The following is a 25,184-nucleotide window of genomic DNA, read 5'->3' on the forward strand; positions in this document are numbered from 1 at the left end:
CGTGAAGGGGAAGCGCGGGGAAGAAGGAATTCCATATTTAAACAGTCAAGAGTGGACATGCAGTGAGGCACTCTGAGAAATATCTAATCAGTGCCCTTTCCTCCGAGTACACAAGACAGTCAGCGCTGGCCAGCTGGCCTCCTGACACTCTATGACACAGAGGGAACCCCATCCAACTTTACTTTCCATCCATCTATTTTTGAATCCTTTTAACACTTGAGAGAGAGAGAGAAAGAGAACAACAGGCAGGCAGGCTGTGTTTAACCCCCAAAATGGCTTGCAAAGCCTGAAAGCTTGGGAGTGAAGACCATTTCTCCAGCATCTTGATACAAAATGTATAAAACATATAATGTCTCACCATGTTATTAGTCTACAGATTCCACGCTCCAGCATACTTACATATTTACAGGAAAGAGGCAGGGAGATCGAGAGGACTGTGCTGAGATGTTTAGAGAGAAGAATTTGGGATCAAGCTGCAGCATTATTAACAAGAAGAGAGAGGGTAGGGTGGCCCAGAAAACAAAAAAAAGAGCTGCTCACATGAGTTTTGAGAAGAGACGGTGGAGAAGACACACACACATTCCTAATTTCTTGCCTTGGCTGGATAACACGGCTGCAAAAGGTAAGGTTCTTTTTTCTTCCGGTTTTCGGGATCAGAGGTAACCTGGGGGCCTAGCCCAGGTGCTCTCACTGCGTCTGGGAACGAAGGCCAAGGCCCCAGGGAAGGCCTCTGGCCACAGCCAACGGCATCTTTACGGATGTCAAAGGATAGCTTGGGAGGAGCAGCAGAGGGTGGCGTCCCTGTGCCGGCTACGCGGGAGACAATGGTGGGAGCCGGTGCCTGAGTGCCTGCAGCTTCAGTGCCTTTGGCTGGGTCACGTGCAACACCAGAGAGGTTTTCCGATGCCACCGGGCAAACGTTACGGGATAAACATGGTACATATAAGCTGCTGACCTTTTTATTCCCAACTGCCTCATGACGTGGGTTAGAGCTCACATTCTCTCTATCGACTGTCCTGGCGGCTGCACAGCGCTGCTGGGGTTGGGACCAAGCGCCAGGGAATGTGGATCCTGGAAGCGGGGGCCCAGGACATGGCACACCTCGGGGGGCTGATCCGGCTGCCAGGGGTACAGAGATGGGCCGGGGTAGTGAGGGGCTCTGCTGGCTGAGGGTGCCAGGTGGGAGGTAAGGCTTTGGTGAGCTCAGGTAGAGTGAGTCCCTGGAGGGACTGCGGGTGCTGGGGGGCTGCCATGCAAAGCGGTCCTCTTTGCAGAAAGGAGGGCGTGGGGGAGAGAGGACCTTCGTGGTATTTTCGAGACACAGTAAAAAGAAAGAAAGAGGAGGGAAACGGGAAGAAGGACGACCATTAGAAACAGCAGCACAACACGATCTGAAGAAACAACAATTCCCGACATGACTGAAAGCAAACCCTCAGCTTAGACTCCTCCTGGCTTGTTCACTTCTCAGGATAAAGTCAAGAACTGGATCATACTCACCTGAAGAGGCAGGCTGACTCCCCCTACATCACACGACGCTGAGCTCAGCCCAAGTGCTAAGTCAGTCTGACACTAGTTCTGGACTGACCTGCACCCCCTGAGACCTCCTGACCCAACAAGGGTACCCAAGGGCTAAGTGCCAGTGGAAGAAGCCTGAGAGCTCCCAGCCTTCTCCCATCTCCTTTCCTCCAAGACTTTCCACTCCGTGCCTTTGGCTTCCAAGCTTTGAGTTCCCTCAAATTCTTGAGTGTGTTTCATTCTTTTCCCTTAGGAAATGTAGGACTGGAAGAATCATTCAGAGCTGTGTTCACCAGAGGCAAAGTCTCAATTGAGTCCCTAAGATTCAGCACTCAATCCCACAGCAAAATAATTTAAAGCCTACCAAGAAGAGACTGCTAAAGACTTAGAATCCATGAGTGCTCTTGTCTTCTAGGAAACAATTTGATGGAACCACTTATTAGAAGGAAGACAGTCATGAGATTAAAAGCATGTTGTCTTCTATTTTTGATGCACCCAGAACAAAGGGGCAGGCCATGAAGCAACTGACTGGCTGGCTGGCTTGGCATCTGACGGTGCCTGGTTTACCTGATTTCAGCCCATTCCCCATCCCCATCCAGCCACGAGGCACAGGCAATCCTAGAAAAGGGTGATCAGCCTCAGGCCCATGGTTTCTGTGCAAAGCTCTGGTTCCAGGCTCAGAGCTAGAAAACTGCAGCCCTCACCTCATTTCCTCTCCCTCAACACGGCCCCTAGCTCCTCCTGGGGCTCAGTGGGGCAGAGGGTCGGGGAAACGGATAAATCTCCAGATGATTTTCATGTCAAGGAGAGCCATCTGTGAACCTGTGGTTCAGCTGGGAATTAGGCCATAAGGAAAGTTTATTTCCTGGATGTGTGTCCCCACAAAATTCACAAGTTGAATCCCAAACCCCAAGGGATGGCATTTGGAGGTGGGGCCTGTGGGTGGTAATGAGGGTTAGGTGATGTCATGAGGGTGAGACCCTGTGATGGGACTGGCATCCTTATAGGATGAGCCAGAGAGACCAGCGCCCTCTCCTTCCATCAGGTGAGGTCACAGGAGAAGGGGGCCGTCTGCACTTCAGGAAGAGAGCCCTAACCAGAAACCTAACGGACAAGCGCCTGACCTTGGACTTCCCAGCCTCCAGACATGTGACAAATAAAAGTCTGCTCATCGAATCACCTGCCTTTGTTATTTTCTTACAGCAACTTAAGACACCCAGACTTTCTCCACTGGCCCCTATCTTTAAAGATCACCCACTATGAGAAGAAAACCAGAACCTTCCACTAAACTGCACAGGTGAGGCAGAGTTTGGATGGTAAATGGATTATAACCCTAAACTCGGAGAGTGGAAGGGTGTGGTCGATTTGGGGTTATTTTGTATTTCCTTTTTATTTTTTTGCAGAATGCAGGCAGCAGGGGAACAGATGTTAGTGAGGGTGAATACGTGAAATAAAGTATGGGTCTGGACTATACTATCAACCGAGAGACAGTAAACAGTCTACCCCTTAGGTTAACTAGATGCCTATCCTCTCCACAGGGAGCCCAGGACAGTGCCCGTTGAATGTGGCCATATATCCACCAACCAAAAATACAAAATGTATTTTCAGCCACCGGCAGGAGCAGAACCTTCCAGGTGTACACTCTCTCGGTGAACTTAGGCTAGAACCTGGGGTGTGCTATTGGACGAAAACAATGCTCTCTAGAAACAAAGCACTTGAACAAGCGCGCACCAAGGTGAGCTGATGCTGGTGGTCAGGAAGGTCAGGAAAAGGCAATTTTGAGTGAGGTTCAGAATTATTTTGAGCTCAAGTGTCCCCCATGTGATTCCTTCTGGTCCAAAGATAGCAATTGGTTTCAGTGAGTTTTTAACTTAATGTGGCTGTGGCCATATAAGGGGCCAGGGCTGAATTACATCAGGGCTGAAGCTTCCCAGGGCCCTGACCCTGTAGAGAGGACGCTTCCCCAGAGTGCTGACAATGTGCTTGGAGCCAAGGCCTTCCTGTCCTGGGGCTCCTTTTAGCTCCAAGAAGGAGGAGGGTAGGCATAGTCGCTTTACATGGAAGGAACTTTCTTTTATTGTAAACATGGTGGGAACCACCTAGGCAGTTGGCACTTCTCCCCAGCTAGCTACTAATGAAATTCCATTTATCTTTTTAGAAGATAGGACAGTGAAAACCATGAGGGTGCTTGAAGAATCTGCCATGATCCTAGTGTATACAGTTTCAGAAACTACCAGTCCCTGCTCCATTGGGGCCCGCTACAATGATGCTGTCAGAGGTGGGAAAGCCCTGGTTGCCTGTCCCCGGGGGTAAGGTGAGCAGGGCAGTGGAAGGAAAGGCAGAGGTGGGAGCAGCAGGACACAGGATTCCCCTCTGGCCCATGAGTCCCTGGACTCCTCCTTAGGAGGAGATGCTAGGCCTGCAGGGGTCTGAGAGCTGTCTTCGTCTGAAACCAAGCCAGGGCAGTCAGCAGCCCAATTACCCAAGCTCCATCTAAATCAGCATATTCTATTAGCTCTGGCCATGGCTATGGAAACAAGAAGTCATTTTTGCATTCAGAAAACAAATCTATGACCTAAAGGCTCTTGAAAGCTGGACGGTCAACTTTACACTGAACATACAGAAAACCTCTTATCTCAGCAACCTGCCAGGTATCGTTTCAGACACCCCAGTACAAAGAAACTTCTCAGACAATAAGAGATGAGAAGATGCGTACACAATTCGTAGACACTGTTACAGAATGGTCATCCTTGCTTTGAGGCTCACCCTCACAAACTCCTTGAGGGCAATGTTTCACACAGTGATCTGAATTCAACAAATGCTCGACAAAGTTGCCATCAGTAAGTGTATTTAAAGGGGATTTTTGTTCACTTGACATGCTCTTAAAATCCTCTCTATAGAAGAACTGTTTTAGAAGCCAAAAGGACTTAGTGAGCTACCCTTCGGGCTAAGTCACTGATAGTGGAAGAGGCTGTGCTTCTACATGCGCCCGGGGTTAATTAGCACTATCTCCTAACCCAGGTACAGAGCCAACTGTATCCAACCTGAAGAGTGCTAAGAAGGAACTGTGCCTGCCACCAGCAGCAGACCTAGATGCTGTGAAAGGGCTTAGAAACGATGGCACATAATTTGCTGGACAAAGGACCTCCCACGTCCCGAGTCTAATGAGGCCTTCAGGAGGCCAGGCCCATTTGCAGCTTCTGGCTCTCATCAGCGGCCCTGCACCAGGGGTGGGGGTACAGGGGGACTTTGATCAGCGAACAGGGTGCTGAAAGGGGCTGCACACAACTCAGCAACCTCCTTTAAACCTGTGGAGATGGGGGTCTGCAGAGGGGAGGGAAGGCATCATCTCCAACTCAATTTCATTCCAGGGACGAGTGCAATTTTATGTCCCCATGAGCAGAACCCAGAGAATCACTGGAAAAGCAGGGTGGGAAGTAGGAAGGCATGTGGATTCCCTGGGTTCCTGGGGAGTTCTGGGAGTACATGCACAGAAGGCGGGCGTGGGGAGGCGGACTGCGTAAGGAACACATTTCTGCTGTTTTTGAGCAGCACAGCTCTTTTTAAAAGAATGGATTGCTCCGTTTGATGGCTGTTACTCTGCTATGTAAAAACACTCTTTACGGATTGCCTGAATTACAACAGGGTCTATTCCTTTCGTCAAGCTGGCAAAGTAGCAACAGGGAGGGGAAGTAAGAAAGATCAGGCAAACAACTTGGGAGGAAAACTGCAGCAAAATTATTCCTCCTCCCATGTGTACCATGTGGGGGATTTTCTTTTGTAAGGTAGTGCTAGGCAGTTCAAAGCCATTTGAACTTCCGCCTGCTGCTTCTAGGTTGCTAGATTAAGCACTGGCCGCAGCTCCCTAATCTAAAAGCCGTAAGGACAGAGTTGCTGAAACTCTTAACAGTTCCAACTCTAGCAAATTAATGGACTAAACACAAGAGTGAACTCTCTTTTTGAATATTATACTCTAAAGAGTTGTTATAAAACAGGCTCAGACCTTTTTTTCTGGCTTGGCATTCCCTCTTTCAGATCATTTCCATACACGTTTCAAACCCAGGAAACACTAGGCTGATATTTCTGATGCTCGGTACAGACCAGCCTCACCCTATGCTTCCGTTTTCCTTGACCCCAACTCCTGTCTAACTCCGGTCCTCCTGGGGCTTTCCCAGAGTTGATCAAAAGTGCGACTCAGAACCCAGTCCATCATCCAGCTGAGTGAGCGGGCAGGCACAAGTGTAAGCTATCCGGCTCAAGAGTGGTCCCCATCCTGCCCCTGGGCACACGCCTACCTGGGGCTTGCTGGAGGGAAGGCTGGGATGCACACTTCGGTAGCCCTTGGCAGCGAGTGAAGAGGGCTGGGCATTTCCATTGGCATCGGCATTGGAAGAAAGCTTCCACTCATCTGAGGGATGAGAGAAAAAAAAAAGAACCCTTCATTCTCAGGAACATTCCTTGGGTCCCTCTGATTGAAGGGTTCCTGGTGGAAGGCAGGGATAGAACAGATACAAGAGAAACCATACCTGAGGAATTCTCTGACTCCAGAACTATGTGTGGCACAGAAAGGAGGCAAACAGGCAGAAAAGAGGGAAAACAGAAATGGTTACGTTTGCAGGAAACAAGCACACTGTGCTCAGAAAGATGAAAATCCAGCACCCCGTTGCCTGACACAAAATGCCCTCAGTCACGATGGCCTAATTACCATAGGAACCCACTCTAAACCATGATGTGCTCACAGGCGCTGACCTTTGAAAACACAAGGCTCACATTCACAGTAATGAAGAAACAATTGTTCTTGACATTCTTACTTTACAGACAAAAAGGCCACAGAACTCTCCTGCCCAGTTCTGACTCACTGACTTGCGCTCCCCTGTTTTTAAGCCTGATGTGGGCTCAGAATGACCTCCCCTCATTAGCAGTCTGGGCTAATGAACTGACCCGGAGAGGGAGACATCCATAAGCACTTTTTCCACGGCTGCTGGCGCTAAGGGTCGGGAAGAACATGATTTAAGCCCAGAGGTATCTGCTGTGATAAGGGCTTCTCTCTCCCTGCCTGCCCCTCTTCTTTCCATTAAACGAACCCCATAAACATTTCAAAATCTAGTCATCCTGAGTTTTCATCAGACTACAAGGCACCCCTGTCTCCTGTGAGCCAGCTACCAACCTGCCCTCCATCTATCACCTGGCACAGCTCAGAGACCCTAAGTCTCTTCTAACCTGACCCACTTAACCCCACAAGGCAGGAGAGCACAGTGGTTCCAAGCTTGGCTGGGAAGGCAACTGGACCTCAATTCAAATCCTGGCTCCTCTGCCTATAGGTTCTGTGGCCCTGAGCAAGTTATAAGCCTCAGTTTTCCCACCTGAAAAATGGGGATAATGATATACTTGTGTTGTGTTAAGAATTAAATGGTATAAGCGTGAGAAGTGCTTAGCACAGTGCCTGGCAGAGCTCAGCAATGTGTGTTATTATCTCCATCTTCTGCATCATCTCTTGCGTCTATTCTCTATCTTCTATGCAGCCCAGGGGTCAGCAAACCTTTTCTATAAAGGGCCAGATAGCAAATACTTTAGGCTTTGATGGCTACATGGCCTCAGTCACAACCATTCAACTCCGCTGCTCTAGTACAAAAGCAGCCACATACAGTATCAAGTGAATGGGGTGGCTGTGCTCCAATAAACCTTCATTTATGGAAGCTGGAATACGAATTTCATATAATTTTCACATAGCCCATCCTTTGATTTTTCTTTAACCCCTAAAAATATAAAAACCCAGATGCAAGGAAAAAACATGCTTATGCTTTCTGTCCAATTGTGGCAGCCTGGTTTGAATAGGGATTTTTTTTTTGCAACTCAGAAGTAACCCTCTGATCAGTAAACAAAAGCCTGCTTTACTCCAAAGAAGAATTTGAGTTTACAAGTATCGGAAAAAAAACTTCCCGATACCCATGCCTTCTGATTGATTCCACTTTTAAAACTGCAAGAGTTCAGTCTAATTAAAGGCAAGCCAAAAAATAAACACACACACACACATACACACACCCCATTCCAGGTTTACCAGCTGTACAAAAACAAGCATAGGCCAGATTAGGCCCAACCACCAGTTTGCCAACCCCTCATGGACACAATCCCTCGGGCTCCTCCTTCTGGCTGCCACCTCTCATCTCATCCTATATAAAGACGGGAATAATACACTGCAGCTCTCACAGCCCATGGCCCCATTTCAACATGGGTCCCTCAGGGATTAGAGGTATGTCTTCTGGATGTCTAGCTGAGATTTTAAAAAGCTATTTATTGAACACCTTTCTAAGTGTCAGACGCTGTTGGCCACTTTTGCACATATTAGTATTTAGTTCAGTGTACACAGTCTGTGAGGTAGGTAACCACTCTGCTTCATGGATAAAGAAACAGAGAAGCCAAGTGACTTGCCCAAAGTCACAGAGCCAGGAAGTGACAAAGCAGTCGGCTCTGGTCTCTAGAATCAAGCGTGGCACTCTGTCTGCCACCCACAGCCACCAGTCCCACCATCTGCCACAAAGCAAAGCCTGCATTCCAGGAAGGTGGTGGAAGCCAAAGGGTGTCAGGACAAAAGGCCGGGCCGGAGAAGGGTTTCTAGCGATCAGCATCCGGGTACAGCAGCCTAGCTTCATCAAGAACAACCAGGAGTGCCTGTTAAAATACACTTCACGGGGCCCCATCCCAGAGTTTTTGACTCAGATGAGAAGTCAGGCTTGAGAATTTACATTTCCAACAGGTCTCCAGGTTCTATTAAGGCCACTGGTCCACAGCCCAGAGCTCCCTTTGAGAATCAGTGCTATAATAATGTATATTCAAAAACATCCTTATACTGGGGAAATGGTTATTTTTGCAAATTTCTTCCTCCTCTGAAGCAAAGTTTTTATAACCTGTTCCAACTGAATTATTTTTTGAGCAGATGGCCTGTCACATTTCTGCCACTACCTTAGGGACAATTCCTAGATATCTGTCTTCTTGTCCCAAACACATAGCTGGGAAATTTATAGGACTTGATTTTTACTGATGTTACTGCAACATACAGGCTTGTGTGATCAAGGCCAAATATAATCCTCACCGCCTTGCACACCTCACAGGGTTGCTGAGGTCAGGGACGTGACACGTTTTAAAAGTGACCATTTTTAACACTCACTGGTGTATCCATCCAGATCTCTGGCCCCAAGATTTCCTTGCACACAAAGGCCTTCAAACATCAGAGGACACGTTGTGGCAATGGTTCTCCCTCCACCCCTGTATCTGTCACTTTTACTACCTTATTCTTCCTTTCTAGGTTATTTCTAGTCGGGTTTTGTTAAGTCATTCTACCAAATCTATCAGATTGACACACACATTAAGTGTCAATGGATTCTGAAGATGGGTTATCAGTGAAGGATGTGAACTTTGTACATGGATGTGGGGGCAGGTCATTTTGTCTGCTCTGTGGTTGGTTGGTTGGCTGGTTCTCTTCAGGTGATGCTGGCAACACAGATGTGTCATGGAAAGCCAAGGGAAGTCTGCTTCTCCAAACCCCTAGGTATCATAAAGGGAGCATCACTGTTGAATCAGACAGCCTTGTTTGAGTCCTGTTTTGCTCACTTCATATCCTGAAGCAAGGGACAGAGCCTCCTATGTGAAATGGGAGATGATCTCTTTTAAATATTTACTGATTTTATTTTGGCTGCATTGGGTCTTCCCTGCTACTGGGGGACTTTTTTCTAGTTGCGGCAACCAGGGTTACCCTCCAGTTTCAGTGCACAGGCTTCTCACTGTGGCGACTTCTCTTGCTGCAGAGTACAGGCTCCAGGGCACAGGCACTTCAGTGGCTGCAACCCCCCAGGCTCTGGAGCACAAGCTTAGTAGTTCTGGTGCACGGGCTTAGTTGCCCCGAGGCATGTGGGATCTTTCTGGATGGGGGATCGAACCCCTGTCCCCTGCATTGGCAGGAGGATTCTTATCCACTGGACCACCAGGGAAGCCCTATCTATCTCTTGAGTCACAAGGACTGAACGGAAGTATCTGGCATTAAGTGTGTGCTTAGTAAGATTGGAATCCAAAATATAAGGGAAAAGAAATTTCCCAGACATAGAAATTAGAGTGGTTGACTTCCACCATTTGATAAGTAGTCATAAGAACATAATATCCTCAGGGATCAACCCACTTCCCCCCCCCCCATTCCAAGTCTTTAAGACTGTTTCCCTATCTCTGTCCCCAAAAAGGCAGTTCCCAGGACCCTACAGAACATTCTTTTCTTCCTTAAAAGAGCTGCGTTCCTGACGTTTCATCAGCCTTCATCTGGTACCTAGTCCTCTGAACCTTCAAAGCTGGTAGCAGCCCAGGGCCATTTGCGTCTAAGTGCGAAAGGTGAAATTTAATATACATGGTCATCAATTATTAACTCCTGGTTAGGTATACTGTCAAAAATGCTTCTCTCAATAAACGTTGGCTCAGAGTTCTGAGGTGGAGGAGGGGCTTAGAAAGCTGGATCCTCAGTAGGCTTTGCAGCTCTGAGGAGACCAAGCCTTTTCATGAGAAAAGTTCAATTTATTTTGCTTTATCTTTCCCTCCATCTGTTCCTGATACACAATCTTTTCTGGTCCATGGCCACAGCTTGCTTATTTTCCTTTACCTCATTCTGAGCTAATTTCATTTTGGTCTCTTGTAAGGTTTGGCTGATCACATCTTGGGATCTCAGGACACTTTTCATTGAGTTAGTTCTGTGTTTCCCAGTAGGGTATCCAAGAGTTAGAGGAAAAGGTGTTAAAAGTGGGTCTAAGAGTGTTCCAAATCTTATTTAATTTTTATTAATGCTGTGTGGTAAAGAATTTGCCCCCCTCCAAAAGGAGGTCTGGCCTTTGCTCTCTGGCTTCCAGGAGTCAATCTCTAAGAGCCTGGGATGTCATCTTCACAGGACTGTGTCTGTCCTATGCCAACAGCATGACTGAGGTTGGGGGACTTTTGAGTCCACAGCTAAAGGACTGGAGAGTGAAGTGAACTACTTGGGCGGTGGACGTGTTATGTGTTAGTCGCTCAGTTGTGTCCAGCTCTTTATGACCCCATGGCCTGGAGCCCACCAGTCTCCTCCGTCCATGGGATCCTCCAGGCAAGAATACTGGAGCGGGTTGCCATTACCTTTTCCAAGGGATCTTCCCAACCCAGGGATCGAACCTCACGCATTGCAGGCAGATTCTTTCCCATCTGAACCACCAGGGAAGCCCCAACGTAAAAGAGCCCCAATAAAAACCAGGGACACCACAACTTGGATGACCTTCCTGATCACCACCGCTCTGAGTACGTTCCCACAGGCAATGCTAGGAACTGACGCATCCTGACTTCACAGGCGAGAACCCCGCCAAAGCCATGCTTCCTTCTTCCTCAGACTCCACCCTATACACTCCTTCTTTTAGCTGATTTTCATCTGCATCCTCTCACTGTTCACCAGAACTGTGAGTATAACAGCTTTCAAATGAATTCTTTGAGTCCTGCTACCAAATTATCAAACCTGAGGGTGATTTTGGGAATCCCCTGACCTTGCAGTTGGCACCACAGTGAGAGTCTTCTCTTGTCAGGACTTTCGCCTCCACTGACTTCTCATTTGGCCCCTTTTATCACATATGAGCTCATGAAAAAGACTCTTAGTTAATGGGGGTAAGGAATGTCTAACTATTTTAATGTCAATTTTCTTATCTTCTTGCTACTGCTATTTCTGGAGAGCAAATGTGAGGAAATGAGCTGGTTACAGGTCCAAGAATCTCTACATCCAAAGCTAACTTTGCAGTCAAGAATCAGACAGAAAGGATGAGAGCCAACAGGCACAGAATAAAGGATAAGGGTCGAACTGAAGCTTGGCTTTTGAGTCAGAACAAAGGGATTGATGGTCTCCAGGCCATACCAGACAGGAAGACTGGCATCACGCCCACCACCAGTTCAGGCTCCCCATCTCCTCTTGAGTAAAACCACCCTGACCTGGGGACACAGGAGGGGCCACGCCTGAACCAACAGGGCCATTACCCAAACCCAGCCAGGATATCACACCAGCAAGCAGGAAGAAGCTTCTCTCGGAGGCAGAGAATCAGCATTAAGATTACTATAATTCTTTCCAGATGGTTCCGATCCAAAACCAAGGTCTACATTCAAAGACTAGGAGGGTGGTCAAGGATCCCGAGTGAAGCTACCACTGAAGGCAGGAGTCTGGAGGCTGAGTTTTTTGTTTGGGTTTTTAGGTTGGTTTTTCTTTTTTTTTTTTTGGCAGAGGTGCCAGGAACAGAACTGAGGGCCTCAAACATGGAGGCTGAGTTTAAACTGGGCAACTCTGAGGGCCCCATCTGTCACTCTACCTCAGAGAGCATCTCCACCCTCCCAGCGTCTACATGGATGCCAATGGCTCCCAAGTCTGCAACTTGGATTCCAAATTCCCAAATGCCTATTAGAAACTTCCTCCTAGAAGTCCTTCTCTTGCCAAGAAACTCAGTACATCAAGGAATGGAATTCAACAGTCCTTCCGACTCCCCTCACATATCCAGCATCTCCATGAGTACATTTATTCTCCTAGTCAACCAGGGAAGGCGCCTCCTGCTCAGCACGGAGTCCTACCTCTCTACACTCCTGAGACATTGCGCCAACCCTGCCACTCCACTCTTCCAAATAAACGCCTTTCTTGGCCCCCCCTCTTCCTCCCCTCGCCTGCCCCCTATCACTACACTAGGTCTAGACCCTCAGAGTCTCCATAGGAATTACTGTAGGTCTTTCTGCAGTGGCCTCCTGATTTGCAGTAACTAGACTGGTTCCCATCCAAGAGCATCTTGTGCGTGCCTGGCTCTGGGCTACGTCCTGATGTGGACGAGTCTGTGGAGTCCCAACAACCCTATGAAGACCATCTCCACTTTACAGACGGGAAACTGAAGCTCCCCAAGGCTAACTGGTAAGTAGCAGAGCTGAGCCTTAAGAGGGGACTGTGTGATTTGAGAACTAGACCACCTCTCACAGGACAAGGGAAGCGGAGCAAGGACAGGGAATAGGGGACATCCCTGAAATGTGGATGTCAAGGGGCCATACAGAGAAGGAAATCAGGCCACAGGGGGCAGTAACGTGAGAACAAAGCTTCTAGTCCAGGCAAATGATCAACATCTTGGAGACTGGCAGGGATGGAAGAAGGTGGTAAAGCCGAGGAGGAAGGCAGAGAGAAACGGACCGAGAGGCTGGGGCACACACGCTGGCCCTGGTGGTGCAGGCGGAGCAGCTGCCATCTGACATGCGCTATCTGTAAAGACACCAGGAACAGGAAGCACACCTGATCCTTAGCAAGAGCCAGGCAAGGCGTCCTGCCTCATGCTTGGGCTCCCAGTCCAGGCTGGCATGGCTGCCTGCAAGTACGGCTGAGAACTGGTTTCATGAGGCGATTCAAGGCCCAGAGGCTTGGTGTGGGCCGGCAAGTTGTCATTCAGAGGCTCAGGTGAAGGGAGCAGGCAGGGGTGAGTAGGGCTGGAGAGCCACACACCCAGCAGGGTCAAGAGATAGTAGGATGCCCACCAGGGACCCAAAGGATAAGAGAACAAGAATGTCCCTCCAGTCCTTAAAGCCCCACTGAGCTGCATCCTCTTCTAAACTCACCTCCAGTGCTAACTTATTCCTTTTGGACACCTACTCAGCGTATTTCCCTGGCCTCCCACTCAACCCCAGCTTTTTCCTTTCCACCCAAACTGGCCTGGTATACAACCCTGAATTTGTCTCCAGTGAAGAAGACCCTGTATCAGTTTAATTTCCAAACTTCTAAATTTACAAAATATTTTGTAACTAGAAAGGCTTAGAAACCATTGAACCTTCACCCTTCATTCGTCTTTCAAACGTGTGACATTATGCATGGTCAGAAAACAGTGAAGTAGGGGCCCACACCTGATTCTCCTGTCGGAATAAACTGCTTTTTGTGCTCGCATAATGCACCTAAAATTTTTTCCCTTTTCTCCCTTTCTCACCACAATTCCTGGTGATTCCTGGTGATGTCTAGCTCCTATATGCGGCAGAATGAATGTCTGCTGATTTGGATTTTATGATCTCTGTTATCTGGTAGAAAATAATCTACAAAGATTAAATTTAGTGTAAGATACGGCTTCCCTGATAGCTCAGTTGGTAAAGAATCGGCCTGCAATGCAGGAGGCCCCGGTTCAATTCCTGGGTCAGGAAGATCTGCTGGAGAAGGAATAGGCTACCCACTCCAGGACTCTTGGGCTTCCCTTGTGGCTCAGCCGGTAGAGAATCCGCCTGCAATGTGGGAGACCTGGTGGCTCAGATAGTAAAGAATCCACCTGCAATGCAGGAGACCTGAATTTGATCCCTGGGCTGGGAACATCCCCTGGAGAAGGGAATGGCTACCCACTCCAGTATTCTTGCCTGGAGAATTTCACGGGGTCGCAAACAGTCAGACATGACTGAGCGCCTAACATCTTCACTTTCATGTGAATGACTGATAGCCATCCCCTAATCCTTCAAGGTATTTCCATTTTAAAACAAGATCCTTTAAAATTCAAATTAGCTGTTACAAATCTGCAAGATATAGAATTATCTGGGGACTAGAGAGAGCTTCCTAAAGTGCCCAAACCACTGCATAGTACTGGAGTGGAAGCCTACAGATGGCAAGGCAGAGTAACATCGGGGCTCTGTGTTGTGCCACACTGTGACCACCAGGGGGAGCTCAAGGCCCCTTCTCGTTCCATTCACCACCAAAGGAAGGGCCAGGCAGTTGATTGGTTATTTTATCAGAACCTGGGGCTGCAGTATGTTCTTTCTCTTTAAATTATCCCTTAGGGTTCTCTCTTCCCCAGAGGTCCTCCAGCATGGGAGCTGGATCTTCCCAATGTCACCACCTTTCCTGAGACCAGAATGGCAAGCTGTAGTGGGCAAGAGTTACATTCAGGAGGGCAAGAGTTAGGTTCAGGAATACAGTCAAGAAGCTGCTGTCAGCCTACAGTGCTGGAGGCCACTTACACCTTCCCCTGAGCCTAGGGATAAAGCAGCTTTCCATGGGGACCAACACACCAGAATAGGGCTTGTACTCAAACCCCAGCCTGGACTTGTCCTTGGATATCTGCTTTGGTACCTTTTCCATGGGCTGGGATGGACAGAAAGTCAGGTTTCCAGGATGCTGGGCACTGACCATCTTCATACTATATAATTCCATCTATCACAGCACACCATTCCCCACCATACCAAGAGAGTCTGCACGTCTCTGGCCCCAAGGAAGTGGTCATCACCCCAGTTTATTTTCTCTCTGCATTTCCTTCCTTCAAGATGGGAGAAATCACCCATCCCCTAGAGTGAGAGTTCTCAGATGTGGTCCTGGGACCAGCAGCATCAGCATGACCTGATGGCAAAACCTCGGACCCCACCACAGGCATACAGGTGGGAATCATAAAGCCTAGCACTCGGACCTAGGCTCTGGGAACTTGGCTCTCCACTCAAGGTGATTCTGATACAATCGGCTGAAGTGTGAGAAATACTGCCCTTCAGGTTGGAAAGGGGCTGCCCCAGCCTAAGGTGACAGTGCCTGGGGAACCTCAAAGTCAGCCTTTCCCAACTCCCAGAAACACCTGGGCTGCAGAAAGGGCTCCCCAGAGAGTTCCAAACCATCATAACCTGCTAAGAGCAGGTTAAGGTCTGCCAGCTCACCTCACGCCACCAGGTGTGGCACAAAACGCTTTACACACTTCATCCTCACAACAATGCTGGGAGGCAGGTATAGTTCTCAACCCCATTTTTCAGATGGGTTCACCAGAGTTAAGAAAGACCACCTATCCATGGCTGAATGGCCAACAGGGGGCGGAGGCAGGACATGAATCCCATCTATAATGTTCCAAAATCCCAGGTCTGGGCAATGGCTCAGATGGTAAAGTATCTGCCTGAAATGCAGGAGACCTGGGTTTGATCCCTGGGTTGGGAAGAGCTCCTGAGAACGGCATGGCAACCCCCCCCCCCCCAGTATTCTTGCCTGGAGAATCCCATAGACAGAGGAGCCTGGTGGGCTACAGTCCATGGGGTCTCAAAGAGCCAGACTCGACTGAAGTGACTTAGCATGCACGCACTTGTGTCTACTGTTTCTTAAAAATAACCATTCCAAAGTCCGAGGTCTCCACCACAATGTGGAGCTCTAGGCACCCAGGTTTCCTGAGAGACAGGATGGGGTGGGGAGGGGGGCTTCCTTTGTCTCCTCCCTCGGTTCCTAGTCTGCACTGGCCTTAGACATGCTCTGCACACCTGCTGCCTCAGGTCACCTCCCTGTCTTCTTGGGAGCTAATGAGGTCAGACAGCCACCTGCACTTCTCAGTCTCCCTGGGATTCTGCCCCAGCCCCTCCTGGATGGTCATAGCTGAGCTACGAGAAGTGGGGATGGGCTCAGAGAAGCCTAACCTGGAGGCTATCTCAGCACTCCCTCCCGAGACCCCTAAGCCTTCTCTGTCCTCCTGAACACAGTCTGTAGAGCCGCAGACTGCCCACTTTCCATCAAAAGCTAGAATACAGTGATCGCTGCCATGCCTTTGCCTGAAGCCAGTGAGTACCTGTTCATTTAGGGTAGTGATCATCACCCACCACAGCAGGGACAGGAACAGACTCTGCAGGGGCCCCTGAGAATCAGGAGGCAGCCGATGGGTTCCGCAGCCCCCCACCCCCACCCCTGGGTCTCCAAAGCAGCGCACCTGTTTTCCTCTCCTGCTTTGGGGTCTCCTGGGGGCTCACAGGGCTACTGCTTGGGATCTCCCTGTAGGAGGATGAGGCCCGGAGAGTCACCGCTCCCTTCCCAGTGCAGATTCTTGTCGGATCCATATCTGAAAAGGAAAGATCCAAAAGGGGAGACTGAATCCAGAGCGCCTGAAGAATTAAACCCATAATCAGCCAGCAATTTGGTCCAGCTGGGGAATGAGATGAACCTGGTTACAAACAGGCAGAGTCTTGCGGTCAATGAAAATTAATCTGTGGATGGTGGAGAGGGACAAATCATATTTTCAGGGTTTCCCACCCATCATGAGGTTAGGAGTGAATGGAGGCATAGTGAGTTCTGAGTCAATGGATGCGTTACAATGTTGGCTGGGAATATGTCCAAACCAAAGCGGGTTGATTCCTTCTATTAAATGAAGTTTAGTTTGGTGAGCAGACTTCTGACCGATTAGTAAGGCACAGTTCAAGTGAGAATTTATAAAAGATATCTCAAGTTCCCACACCATCCTTCTTATAAAAGAGCAAGTTGACAGCACAGGGCATTCGGTGAAAGTTCAACAGACAAACATTGCTCAGAGCAGTCCCTCAGCGGAAAAAGCAAGACAATCTCCTTGTGCCAGCAAGCCAAGCCCCCTGCAGGGGTGAGACAGGATGTGCTGCCTGGGGAGAAAGATCACGAGGCCCAGAACCTCACATTCCAAACTTAATGAAGAAAATTCGCACCAAAGAAAACGGCTAGAAACGCTAAATCCTTCGAGGAACAGTGTTTACGGCCCTTCCAGCCGAGACTTCCCTGGGCCCTGACCCCTCCTACAGTTCACAGTGGCCTCACAGCAGACCCAGGTCATCTTTCAGAACTGCACTGAAGATTTCAAAATAGGCTTCAAAACAGGCTGTTCACCCTCCAGGAAAATCAGTAAGGAGGAGGCAAGAAAGCCAGCAGACCACACAGTCTTGGGAGGCACATGTGCTGACTGTTTCTCTCCGTGAGGCTGAGTGGAACTGAATTCCAGTTTTGCAAGTTCTTAAGGCACAGCCTGGATCTCAGGCCTAAAACTGTCATGAGTGGGATTGTGGGGAAAGGTAAAGGTGGGCAGCAGGCAGGATGTGGGCTCAGACGTCCACCTCCTCCCCGCTGCTGTGCCACGGCTGAGAAATATCAAGTCTCTTGGCTCCTCCTTCCCACTCAGCAGCCCCCTTTCCGACAGCACAAACAGAACGATCATTAGTCACAAAATGGATTGATCAGCTCCATCAACACCTCTTGTACAAAACACACATTCAGCAGAGCGGGCAGCAGCCTTGAAGAGCATCTGACTTGTCCAGTCCTACCAGGATAAGTGACCAATGTCAGGGAAATAATGGAAAAAGTGATTCGTGGGCTTTTCAAAAGGGTGAGGGGCATAGTGACAAAGCCAGCCCATCCACAGGGTCCTGTGTACACAGCCAGGTGGGCCCAACTCCTGAAAGCACCACCGCTGGGATACAGAGCCACCTGGGCCTCACTTTTCCCATGCTGTGCAGGAGGAAGCTACTGAAGGAGGAAACGGACAGAACAGGCTCCATTTTGAAAGCAGGACTGCACCTTGGGCCTGACCAGACTTTGAGCTATATGCCCGGTATCTATGGAAACAACATAGCAACTAGAAAACCAAGCCCCCCAGATGGAAGAGCCCCAGGGCCCATACCTAGATTCTCCATTGCCTAAAAGAATACCCTAATTATCTGTGTAACCAAATAGAATCATACATTCTATCATGCTTAGTGGGGTATGACCACAGGCCTATTGATAATTGTCCACTGTTAACTACCTAGGCGTGAGGCATATGAATCATGGGTTAACTTTGACTGTATCCTTCTCTTCCTTTGTTCAGACTAGTTTCAAGGAATTTGGGGAGGTGGGTTTGAGCAAGTACACTTAGGGTATATAAGGTTTTCACAAAAACTGGTCGGGGTCCTTGGCTAAGAGGAGACTCTGCCTTGGGCCCGCCGGTGTAATAAACTGCACTCCACTATCTGCACTGTCATTCTCAATGAGTTTGTTTCCCGAAATGCGTGGCTACAACACTACGAGCTATGAGCTACGACCTGACATCTGAACTCTACCAGCTCCGAAATGTACCGGCTCCACAGAGAGGAGAGGCAGGGAGCGAATGCAGGGAGGGGGCTGGGGGCAGGGGAGGGAGTGCTCAGGGCAAAGGCCCTGCCAGCATCCCAGAGACACAGCCTGATCAGGCAGTAGCTTCAAGTCCAGCCCAACTCAGAAATGCCCTGGGCAGCCACGTTAGTTCCTGGGGACAGTGGAATTTTAAATAAACTCTGGGGAGCTGGCACCTCTAGGAAGAACCTAAGTCGCCCAAGGGGCTCAGACCTGTACCAGCTGGAATCAACGGTCAGCCTCTGGACTGACCTTCTCCCTAAACGGGGAAGGGCAAAGCACCTGTCAGCCCCTTTCCACATTTGCCCGTGGCTCACAGAAAAACACACACACACACACACACACACACACACACACGAAAGGAAACCAGCCAGAGAAGTGAGAGGGAATGGCTCCTAAACATGCAAGAATTAAGCCTCCAAGTCTTTGTTAGAAGGAAAGAAGATCATGCATGATCTGCTAACAATGAAAAAATAAAAATAAAAAAGAAACCAACCCAAGGAAAGATACCTGGAGGGAGTACTAGGCCTGCAGAGTTTTTCACTGTCTTCACAGGGATTATTTTAACAGCAGAAATAGAGCGTGCACGTAAAGGGTCGGCAGTTGCTGAAAACACAAAAGGGTAAATGGTGCATCCAGAAAAACATTTGGGAAACCCTCAGGCAGTGGAGGAACCGGCAGGGACAATAGGAGGAAGTCGCCCAGCAGAGAACAATAGGAAGAGCAGTGGACGCAGGAACTTAAAATAGCCCGCTTTCGCTCTTCAGTCCTGCGCCCGGGTGGGCAGAACCCTCCTGCCGCTGTACCCCAAATGCAGCTGGCCAGTGCCTGTGCCGCCTGGCACACCAGGAACCTGCCAAGGCTCTGGGCAAAGGGACTTGCAGAGACACAGATGGCCTGGCAAGCAGGAAGGGGAGAGCAAGTGGGGCCCCGGGGCCCCTGGGAGAAGAATGTGTTGTCTGTTGGGAGAAGGCTCCTTGGAGGAGAGTTACAGCTCATGGGCCCCAGAGGAGTGGAAGAAGGACAAGTCTGAGAGTTGCCTGGTCCTTTCAGCCCTCATAGCTGCTACTCCAGGATCTTAACTCCTGGGGTCTTGGGCCTGCTCTGACAACCATAGCCCTCTGGCCCCAGGCAAATCAGAATGGCCATCTGTTGGGCAGCAGATGGTCTACTTAAACCCACCCCTTCCTGGGCAAGAGTTTGCCAAAGTGTCCGAATGCACACTTAAGACTCTGGGCAGTGCCCACGCGCCTGCCCCAGGACGCTGACAGCAGCTGGACTCCTTGAGCTGGGGTACTGCCTGGTATGCAGGTGGAGGCTGCTGACCTCAAATCCAGGTGCTCAGACCTCCCTGAGCCCCCTGCCTCCCCAGGTTCTGGAATCACAATGGTGGGCATTTTCCCAAACCTGCCTTCTCACAACAAGCATGTTGTGAGACCTCTTTCCATCCCAATGGCAGCAAATAAAGAGAGATGGATGCTCACACGCTATGGACCAACATCACACCAACGGGCAACACCCAGAGGTCTCAGGGCCCCAGATCCACATCATAGCTGAGGAGGGGGTAGTTGGGCTGTTTGGGAACCAAGACTGTCACAGCTGCATCAATATCACGCTGACGGGCATGCCAAGAGGACGGGAGGGAGGAGGGACCCCTACAATGGGCAGTTCACCTTCCAGTCCGCCAGGCTGCCATCTCACGAGGCACATGGCAGTCATCTGGCCGCCAAGAGCTGAAGTGACAGCAACAATCCTGCATGCGTTCGGATACCAACGTGCTTTCACAGCAATCCTACCGACTGCTCCCTGGGCCACCCGGGAGGCTGGGGGCAGGTTTTTGCTACCATTGTCAGAGGAAGAGGCAAGACTGCTGCTCGGAGTCAACCAGTGCTGGATGAAGAGAACGAGACCAGAGCCCCACAGTGACCACCCCAGGCCGCCCTGATGGCTCCAGGGTGCACCTGCCTTGACTTTCCGACCAAAGGTGGGTCTTTTCGAGGAGAGAGTAGAGTGGCGCGCACCTCCACTTGCCACCCTGCCGTACACCCCCGAAGTCTCCTGACGGATTCATAGGGCTCGGGTTGACAGTGAGCACAAGACACCCACGTCTCCCCGCATTCCTCAAAAGATGCTTAAACACTCCCCTATGGGCACCGCCCTTCAACATCCCCTTAGCCACCTGGCCGAGGTTGGGAACACTGCCCCACACCAGGTAAGGAGGAGGGCAGCCAGGCAGGGAGGCACAAAGGGCAGGACAACAGGACCCCTCCTGCACAGGGAGCCCTAACCAACCGGCCCGGCTCCCCACCCCTCCTATTCTGCACGCCTTCACTCTTGGCTGTTCTGACTTTCCACTTCGCCCTCTCTCAAAGGCAATACTTGGCTGACCCAGACAGTAATTACAGACAAAGTCCAAACATGTCAAACTGTAAATGTACTCTGAGAGAGGGTGCATTGTGACTCAAAAGCCCGATGACAGGACTTCTACCCTCCGTCTCTGATACCATAAGACATAACAGGATGATAGAATCACTGGAACCTGTGTTTCAAGAAGGAAAAAATACTACAGATCATCAAATTCCTTCATTTTCTAGATAAGGAAACTCATAGCCATAAAGACAATGGGCTTCCCAAGAGGTGTCTGTTTCTGAGCGGCAGGCCAGGACTCGAACCCCTGCCTCCTCTCACTGCAGAGTGACGTGGGAATCCTGCTGCTTGGCTGTTCAGGATGAGAGATAGGATGACAGATGGGACCTCAAAGGTCATCCTATCCATCATTCCTTTCACACTTGCATCTTTTGTCCTAAAATTTTAAAAATTCAAAACCTGGGAGGATGCCCATGAAACAAATGTCACCAAAATGATTTATTTCAGCTATTTAGGCTCTAGCCTCAGGGTCAGGATGCTGAATATGTCACTATTTATCACCGGTGAAGGTAAGATGCCAGGTAAGAGACACTGCAGGCTGATAAATGCCATATACATGAGGCCTCTGTGATTTGGTGGGTGGTTCGCAGCATCCTGTGAGCTGGGAACAGTTTGACATGTCACCTCACAGTGGGAAAGGGCAGCCTCAGATTCAAGTCTCAGAAAGCCTGGGAACAGGTCTCCAGGTCACAGCCTAATTAGACCAGTGACTATTCCCACCAGGCAGGTGGCCCCGGGCCCTGCTCTTTCTAAAAATGCCAGGCTTCCCTTCGAGAGCCTTACCTTTATCTTGCCCATTGCTGCCCGGTGCCAACCCATTCACCACGGCTTTGGAAGCACCCACGTCACATTCTGCAAGAAAGAAAAAGAGCATGAGGCTTGTGATCACATCTCCCACCCTTTATGAGTCCCGCCAGTGCAAAGTTCTGGGTCCTGGGGTCTCTCTCAGGCCTGAAAAGGGGCCCCAGAGCGTCATGGGAGAGTTCTGAGAATGCTTTGTGGCTTGAACCAGGGAGGATGCAAAAGCTGTTTGGATGGGATGTGTGTTGTGAGTGATATTTTCTGGTCTCCTGGCTTGGTTTCACTTCTGACATTTAAAAAAAGAAAATCTTAATTCCCTCAAAGTAGCATCTCCTGCCTGACAAAGGCTTATCCACCATTCCAAGGCTGCTCAAAAGCATCCCTGTGAATCCTGAGAGTTGTCGGACAGCCAGGATAGAACCTCAGGCTCTGTGACACCTCCCTCCACCCCACCCCACCCCTACAGCCAGGGAAGCCACGCTGGCCCAGCCCCCAGACCACAGTCCCCAGCCACGGCTCTTGTGTTCTGGTTGTGGAGATGACCTGGCTCCCTGACCGCTCTCCCTGGCTCCGTCCTGCCCCTTTCTCCACCCCAGCCCTCAGTCTGCATCACTAAGACCACCATTTACACCCCATAGGGCTGAAAATCCCTGGGGTGCAGGACAAAACAAGATGGGACAAAGCAATGTGATTTTCTAAGACCCTCCACTTTAAATGTATTACATTTCAATTCTAATTTGAAAATAAAAATACTACTGGAGTCTAGAGTTGGCAAGTCAATCTTTTTTTTTTAATTTATTGGTCTGCACTGGGTCTTAGTTGCGGCACACAACTAAGGCTGTTCGTTGCGACATTCGAACTCTCAGTTGTGGCACGTGGGATCGAGTTTCCTGACCAGGGATGGAACCCAGGCCCCCTGCTTTGGGAGCTCAGAGTCTTAGCCACTGGACCACCAGGCAAGTCCCTTGGGAAGTCAATCATTTACATTATCATTTCTACGAGGAAAAAAAATTGAACTTGGAATCAAGTCCCCCCAAATGTACAAATGATTGTTCAGAATATAATTTTTTTAGTAAGTGAGATGGCCTGTATATTGGCATAAGTGGTTATATTCAAATTAACAAATTGACCTTCACAATGATTAAAAGCAAACTGACATGCAAGACCCAGGGGCCAGCAGCTACCCAGGGATAAAGCCTGGGTATTCACCCCAGACTCTAAGCCCTTCAGCCACTGGTCCTAGCCCTTTTCTGGCAGCAATTCCCTCCTGCGCCTGCCCACCATGACGGTCTCCTCACAACCTCTTCAGCAAACCAGATGCTTTCTGATCTTCAGGCCTTGGATCTTGAGAGGCCCTCAGCCAGGAGCCTGCGCCTCCTCTTCTACTGTGGGGAAATCCTCTGTACCTCGAGGTTGACCTTGAATGTCACCTCGTTGTTGGTGGAGACCTTTCAAAGTTCTGCTCAGCTGAAGACACTGAGACCCTCATTGCCCACTGGCAGCCTGAGCGCCACCCAGTTCCCCATCCCAGATAGTGGAAGCCCGGAGAAGACAAGGGGGCAGGACACGTGATCAGCAAGGTTGGGGTGACTCCGCTGCAGCCAAGAGCCAAAAGTGTTAGTTGCTCAATCATGTCCGACTCTTTGCAGCCCCACGGGCTGTAGCTCACCAGGTTCCTCTGTCCATGGAATTCTCCAGGCAAGAATACTGGAGTGGGTTGCCATTCCTCCCTTCTCCAGGGAATCTTTCTGACCCAGGGATAGAACCTGGGTCTCCCACATTGCAGGCAGATTCTTAACTGTCTGAGATACCAGGGAAGCAGCCAAGAGCCAGCCAAGCCACAGATATAACAGCCATGGTGTTATAAAGCCTCTACTTGCCTGATCTAAGGGCCCTTGCTAAGCATTCATTCCATAATTAGCACCTGATTTTTATCCTTAATACCCAAGCCCCTAGAGCTAGGAGTTAAGAACTCTAATTTTATAGGTAAGAAATCTAAAGCTCAGAAAGGATGCCAGGCTCTAAGATCACTAAGAGGGGATTTGAAGTCTGTTCTGGTCCATCCCATAACTTATCTTCTTTGTACCCAGCTGGGATGAACATTTATTTTTAAAATAAAAAATGGCCTTTATATATAGAATACTCTCTCTATACAAATCAGATATACTCTAATAATGGCTTATATAAATTCTATTTCCCCAAATGCCCCAAACCCCAGTAGTGAATTTGGCTGAGACTCAGTCATCCTACCTGGGCTCTTAATAATCAGCCTCTGTGACATCAACTACACCGACCGGTCAGCCCAGGTACTCCTGGATCCAGAGGCAAACAAGGCCGCTGCCCTCTCCTACCCCCTCCAACCACAGCAGCCAGGACCACCTGATACTGGCCCCACAGGCCCGTCCTGTTCACTGCCCCCAATTCATCTATAGAAGGTTAGTTCTCCAAAGTTCCCTTTGCACCTACATTTCTGTGATGGATGGAAAAAGGGTGTTGGCAGAAAGCCAGAAATAAAAGTCAAAGAAATATCATCCATTTTACTTCCCCATCTTTTCTCTTTGACTATTTTCTTGGGCTCCAAAATCACTGCAGACAGTGACTGAAACCATGAAATTAAAAGATGGCTTGCTCCTTGGAAGAAAAGCTATGACAAACCTAGATAGCGTATTAAAAAGCAGAGACATCACTTTGCCGACAAAAGTCCATATGGTCAAAGCTATGGTTTTTCCAGCAGTCATGAACAGATGTGAGAGTTGGATCATGAAGAAGGTTGAGTGACAAAGAACTGATGCTTTCAAATTGCTGGAGAAGACTCCTGAGAATCCTCTGGACTGCAAGGAGATCAAACGAGTCAATTCTCAAGGAAATCAACTCCGCATATTCATTGGAAGGACGATGCTAAAGCTCCAATACTTTGGTCACCTGATGCTAAGAGCCAATCATTGGGAAAGACCCTGATGCTGGGACAGATTTGAGGGCATGAGAAGGGGGAGAGAGGATGAGATGGTTGGATGGCATCATCGACTCAATGGACATGAATTTGAGCAAGCTCCAGAAGGTGAAGGACAGGGAAGTCTGGCATGCTGCAATCCATGGGGTCACAAAGAGCTGGACATGACTAAGTGACTGAACAATGATCCCATCCCTATGCACCTGCCCTCATTTCTCCTGATGGTCTCCTTCTTAGGACTGCAGGCCTGGCTTTAAGCGTCCCTATCTGGCTGAAGTAGCCCCAGGGTGTGGGACAAAGAACAAAATGGGACGAGCATCCCCAAGCCAGCAGCCTCAGAGCTTCCACAAGGCCCAGACCCATGTTCTTCCTTTCCTGTTTTTTTTTTCCCCCTTAAACTCAAACAGCCAAACTTGAAGAAATTTGGAAAAATAATGCCATCACCACAGACTCTCACTTCTGCAATACAGTGTGCTGGTGACCAGCCGCCTGGAGTTGGTTGCCTCAGCAGTCACTAGCCGGATGACCCCAGACAAATCACTGCCACACAGGGCCTCAGTTTCCCCATCTCTAGAATGGGAGTGGTAAGCCATGCCCACTTTCGTGGATCTGCAGGAG

The 25,184-nt window shown here is 49.4% G+C and overlaps 1 protein-coding gene and 1 long non-coding RNA gene across 46 annotated transcripts in view; one reads left to right on the forward strand and one right to left on the reverse strand.

Moving 5' to 3' along the window:
• The window catches only part of SORBS1 (sorbin and SH3 domain containing 1), a 232,866-nt gene that overhangs the window by 91,183 nt on the left and 116,499 nt on the right, over positions 1-25,184 (reverse strand). For 26 of the 43 annotated variants that reach the window (XM_040254612.1, XM_040254611.1, XM_040254605.1 and 23 more), the window contains 5 exons: positions 21,599-21,667; positions 18,899-18,994; positions 16,212-16,340; positions 6,042-6,065; positions 5,811-5,923 (listed from right to left, as the gene is read on the reverse strand). In XM_040254612.1, the coding sequence (XP_040110546.1) occupies positions 5,811-5,923; positions 6,042-6,065; positions 16,212-16,340; positions 18,899-18,994; positions 21,599-21,667 (431 nt within the window). The remainder of the gene's footprint in view (positions 1-5,810; positions 5,924-6,041; positions 6,066-16,211; positions 16,341-18,898; positions 18,995-21,598; positions 21,668-25,184) is intronic. The other 17 variants (XM_040254610.1, XM_040254608.1, XM_040254586.1 and 14 more) reach the window with 3 other exon arrangements.
• On the forward strand, positions 19-7,282 carry LOC120873730. 3 transcript variants are annotated; one of them, XR_005723518.1, is made up of 4 exons: positions 19-622; positions 2,719-2,812; positions 3,674-3,829; positions 6,334-7,282. It is a non-coding gene; the product is annotated as an uncharacterized LOC120873730 (long non-coding RNA). The 3 variants fall into 3 exon arrangements; XR_005723519.1 differs by having other exon boundaries at positions 3,674-3,793; XR_005723517.1 differs by lacking the exon at positions 6,334-7,282 and having other exon boundaries at positions 3,677-3,829.

The sequence above is a fragment of the Oryx dammah genome, unplaced genomic scaffold (assembly GCF_014754425.2).
Source record: "Oryx dammah isolate SB20612 unplaced genomic scaffold, SCBI_Odam_1.1 HiC_scaffold_14, whole genome shotgun sequence".
Lineage (NCBI taxonomy): Eukaryota > Metazoa > Chordata > Mammalia > Artiodactyla > Bovidae > Oryx > Oryx dammah.